We start from the raw sequence: 5,248 nt of genomic DNA, 5'->3' as shown, positions 1-5,248 counted from the left end.
GGGGGGGGGGGGGGGCGCGGGCGGAAGGGGCCCCCGCCGCTCGGGTGCGGGGGTGGCGGCGCTCGGCTCCAGGACCCCCGCCCGCGAGCTCGGCCTCCCCCACCTCCCTCCCAGTCGCTTCCTCCTACCTGTCTGAGGATGAAGCTGGTGGAAGTGGTGCTGCCATCGGATCTTTTCAACCTGCTCCTCCGGGTCGTGGTGCCTCGGGCCACCTGGACTCGACACACGGGGCCAGAGAGAAGCCTGTGAGGGTCTCCGCGCGGAGCGGGGCGAGCATCCCCGGCGAGTCCGCCTCCGGACCAGCTCCCCAGGGCCCCCCAGAGCTCGCACCCAAGTCTCCTCCGCGGTTCCCAAAGACAGCCCCCACCCCACTCGCTCCCTCCGCGCCTCGAGGGCTGACAAGATGCCAGAGAAGAGAAGCCCGCGAGCACCCACCACATCCATTAACAAAGACTCTCGGGGTGCGGGGTCCGAGTCCCCGGCATCCGCTGGGGGAGGCTGCGGGCTCCGGAGCGGGAGCGCAGACACCCGGACGAGGAGGAGGAGGAAGGACGGGAGAAGGAGGAGAAAGAGGAGGAGCGGGAGGAGAAAGGGATGCGGAGGAGAGGTGGGGGAGCGCGGCGCGGACTCCCGGGACCTGGGGCCCCGCACGGCCGGCACAAAGGCGGGGCGCTCCGGAGCGGCGGAGGGGTGGGGAGGAGAGGGGGCGGTACCTGCGAGGTGGGGGAGTGCGGCCCGTCGGCGGCCCCGAGGGCGGCAGGTCTTCCCCACCCGCCCCAGGACCCGCGCCGCTCCGGGCTCGCGGCCCGCACTTCGGAAAGCGCGGCACCTTAAAGGGACCCAGGCGCGTCCGCAGCGGGGTCCCGGGGAGGGGGTTTCTTGGGAGCTCGCCTACCCGAGCCGACGGGGAGAAGCGCTCTCCCACCTCGCGAGCGCTTTACATCAGAGCTTTCCAGAGGATGAAGGGAGGGGAAAATCTGGGATGGGGGTGGGAGGATTAAAATAGTCTGCACAGTTTAAAATGAGACAAAGGTGGCACGGTTCATGAATCAGGACTTGGGGAGGGAAGCTGGTGCAGTGTGCGGGAGTGGGAAGAGACGAGCGGAAGTGTGTGTGTGTGTATGTGTGTGTGTGTGTGGCACTGGAATTTTGAAAGGGTGAGAGTAGAACCTTCCCTCAGACTTCTCTCATCAGCCTACCGTGGCAAGGCATGCGGTTTGGAGGTGAGCCTTTCTGTCCGTGTTTCTGTGTTGTTTTGGCAAGTCTTATCTCCAGATCTCAGAGTCACCCGCATCCAGGCAGCCGTGGGAGACTCCGCCAGCCTGGGTCTGCCGGGAGATGCAGCCCGCAAAACACCAGCGTGTCCTAAGGAGTTTTGAAGGTCACGTTAGACCTGCTAAAAGGCGAGAGTTGGCCACGAGCCTTCCATTCCTACCCGGGGAGCTGTTTTCAGCGGAGGAAACTCATCCACAACCTTTGCGGCTGCAAGCCTCAATTTCCTCTGGGCACACATGCAGATTAGTTTGAGATCAAATAGAAGTCCGAGATTGTGGAGAGGAGGAATCTGAAATAAGAGGGAAGAAAAGTATATACGGATTCAAAAATAAAAGGATTCTGCTTATAGTTACTGCACTAGAAGTCATTCATTACCTCAAATCGCTACATCAGTCCATCTCACCTTGCATTCGAGGATTGATTGATTGTGTGTGTGTGTGTGTGTGTGTGTGCGTGTGTGTGAAACTGCCACACTTGTTCTATCGATTGCCTAGCTTATCGAAGTCCTGGTTATTTCTTACATCCATTGGACATTACCTTTCCCATTTCTATCCCTTTCACGTAATCCGGACTTCTTTTAAGAAATTATTTCATTTTATTTATTGATTTGCTACAGGATATGTGCACTCACGGGGGTGGCAGGGTAAGAAAGCAAGCCACCAGGTCCAGTCCAGGATTCGAACTGTCAGCCATGTAGGAAGAAGTTCAGCACCTCAACCACTACGCCACCTGCTGGCCCGCAATTCAGACTTCTTGCAACAGTTTTATAGCTAGTCTCCTTACTGTCAGGTTCCCTCATGTGTGTGCACTCATACTTCAGTACCTTACACGTCACAGGCAAAGTCATTGTCCTAAAATCTGTCGCATAAGTCACTCTCCTCAAAAATAAGGTCCACACTCCATGGTTTGACAACCAAAGCTCCCTGGCATTTCTAGTCACCCACCACCCATTTCTCCAACTTGAATTCTCTATACAAACCTTCCGGCCAGCAGGCAGTTCTCATTATTATTCAGGTACACCAAGCACTAGCCCACTTCAGCATTTCTGCCCTCCAATCCCTCCTTGAAATATCTGCTCCCATCCCCTCCTTTCCCCAGTTACAAAGCTGACTGACTCCTACCCTTCCTCCAAATTAGGTGCAGCTCACACAGAAATCCACCCTGATGGAGGCCAGCAAGTGGTGTAGTGGTTAAGGCACTGGACTCCCACATGACCGACCATGGTTGGAGTCCCACACCTGGCAGCTTGAAATGTGCCCAACGTTGTTTTCCCGAGAGGAGAATGGAAGAGAAAGGACTGCAGTTTGGTTATCCCTCCTAGGGAAGGAGGTGGGGGAATGGGATGATTTCTTACTTCCTGTCTCTCTGGTCAGCACACATGCCCTATAGGAAAAAAAAAAAAAAAAACTCTCCCCATAAAAGAACTCCAGGGGCCAGCAGGTGGCCTGGTGGTTAAGGGCACTGGACTCCCACAGAGCAGACTGAGGTTCCAGTACTGGACCTGGCGGCTTGCTTTCTCACTCCCCCTACCTTTCCTCCCGCTCTGGTCAAAAATAAGTAAATCTAAACAAAATTAAAAAATAAAATAAAATAAAAAGAACACCTTGATCACCTCAGAACAGTTCTCACGCCCCTGAGAAGCTGGTACACTTGTTCTCTAAGCACTTCAGCACAGGCTGCCTTAGTTGGTTAGCTCTTTTTGTGATGATCTCATTTCTAAACCAGATTTTTAGCTTTTTATCTTCTATTTTTGTATCTTTTTTCTTTAATTTTTTCCCAGAGGGCACATTTGCTTGCTGGAGAGAGAGAGAGAAAGAGAGAGAGAGAGAACCCTTCTCCATTTCCCTCCTTTTGGGTTTTGGGCACCCACACACGCATGCCCAGTGTGTTTCTCAAGTCACCAGGTCCTTGACTCAAACTGCAGTTGGTCGTGTGGAATCCAGCTGCCCCAACACCAGGATAGGCTGGGCCTTCTGTCTTATATACAGTAGGTGCTCATAAAGTTTATGAGTTTTGCATGTTTAACAATGTAAAACTCTGTTTAGTTACCATCAACCCAATCCACTTTTAGTTCTGAGCCATTTTCATAGTTGATACTTAATCAGTCCATATAGAGAATGAATTACGATGTGGGTACTGGAAGTTTAATTCTCTGGGTTTCCACTGCCCGCGGTCTCACTGACTGCGTTATCAGAACAGAATCCACAGCAGCACAAAGAGCTCTATGCACCCAACAATGGCTCCACAGCAAGACTTGGGAAGATTGTAAAATCTGCATATACACGCACCACCACTTAAACCTTTGGAAATTGTCCAAAGGACACACAGCAAATGAAGAAATATTTCTTTCGTTTATTCAATTATTCACGATCTATGTTTTAAAAAACTGAGAATGAAAAGGGAGTTTGCAGTATTTGAACTAGGACCTGCTCCCTCCCTCCCTGCTTCTAGCTCAGCGGGGAAACCCTGCTTCCCACTGTTCAGCCAAGAACTTAGGGCTCCCTCTCCCCTCCACTCCCAGTTGGAGAGTTATCTCCCTGGCAGGGACAGGACACGAGCATTTAGCGTCCTGTCCCACCTATCTTTCGCTGAGCAAGTATGGCAGAGAGGTGGGGGCTCCTTTCTTCTGCCCAGCCCCACTCGTGAGCTAGAGGTGGTGCTCTGGCATGGTGCCCCTGAGAATTCTGGGGCCCCTGATAGTAATAAACCTATAGTGATGAAAGTATTCTGTAGGATACTGCAACGGTGGCTGCCTAACTTTATGCTTCTTTCATAACCTACACCTACAGAGCTGTACAGGCCCAGACTCCATGGTACAGTCTGGAGAACACGAGACCGCAGTACTGGAAACCACATGTGAATCCCGCATTGGGGTCCCCAGGTCAGCCTAAAACATGTAGGGTGCTCACACAGATGTCCAACACCCTAAGGACTCAGAGGGCTAGGGAAAGGGGACAAGACCCAGGCGAGGGTGTTTTCTTCTCTTTCTCTCTCTCTCATGCAGGTGCTATCCGCGGAAAACAAACAAAAACTATAGAACGTCACAGTATAAAGCATGAGCCTCAACACATGCAAATTTCAAGAAATGACTGAAGTTGGGAGATTCTAAAATGTAAAGTCAAATGTAATGCAAGAATGTAATTGTTACAAATATATGAAACAATATTATGGAAAGAAGAACCCGGAGGATGCTGCCTAACTGGGAGAATGAGTGGAGCCTGTCAGTCTGAAAGGAGGTGCATGAACACTGTCCTGCAGCTGGAAGGGAACTGTGTATGCACCCTGCACTGCAGTTAGTTACAGCTGTTTCTGAGAAATGTGGGTTAGCATTTCTGAAATCATGATCCACCTATACTGAAATGGGAAGTTCAGTAAGGGGATGGCAGGTGATGGGATTTCCACTATTGGAATGAAAAGTTACAGATAAGCAATGGGAGAAGGCCAGAATGACCCATGGGGTGGTGAGTTAGTCAGGGATATTTGCATAAACTCTTAACACTCTTACAGGTGTGGTTTAATATAGATAGATGGTTATATTTGGAGATACGCGTGTATACGTGGGTGAGTATACACACATTTATTTTCTTGCTCTCTGTTGAGGGCATAGAAGCAATGACACCTCAGTAGCAACAAACACATCTGGTACCAAGATCTTGGTTTTTAATACCATCCCATAATAAAAGTATAAAATAAATATCCATGAGCTCCACAGTGCTAAGAAATTTAATATGTTATTAAAAATATGAAAAAGATGGGGTAGGTAGGTGGCGTGGTGGTTAAGGGCTCTGGACTCCCACATGGCCAAAAGCAGTTTGAATCCTGGACCTAGTAGCTTGCTTTCTCACGTGTTCTCCCCCACCCCCGCCCCTCAGTCAAATAAAAATAAATAAATGAAGTTAAATAAAAATAATTCTTTTTAAAAAAATGAAAAAGAGACACACCTTCCATGCACAGGAATTGCAAAAACGTATGC

General features: G+C 50.5%; 1 protein-coding gene across 1 annotated transcript in view; it reads right to left on the bottom strand.

Moving 5' to 3' along the window:
- CACNB4 (calcium voltage-gated channel auxiliary subunit beta 4) overlaps positions 1 to 661 on the bottom strand; it is a 311,756-nt gene extending 311,095 nt beyond the window's left edge. Inside the window, exons 1-2 of the mRNA XM_006157626.3 lie at positions 436 to 661; positions 129 to 212 (exon numbers count right to left, since the gene is read on the bottom strand). Coding sequence (XP_006157688.1) covers positions 129 to 212; positions 436 to 444 — 93 coding nt within the window. The 5' untranslated portion in view covers positions 445 to 661. The remainder of the gene's footprint in view (positions 1 to 128; positions 213 to 435) is intronic.
- Between the last annotated feature and the right edge of the window lie 4,587 nt (positions 662 to 5,248).

Source organism: Tupaia chinensis, unplaced genomic scaffold (genome assembly GCF_000334495.1).
Source record: "Tupaia chinensis unplaced genomic scaffold, TupChi_1.0 Scaffold000549_1, whole genome shotgun sequence".
NCBI classification, from domain to species: Eukaryota; Metazoa; Chordata; class Mammalia; order Scandentia; family Tupaiidae; genus Tupaia; species Tupaia belangeri.
Note: the sequence above shows the minus strand (reverse complement) of the source record. Positions and strands in the feature narration are given on the sequence as shown.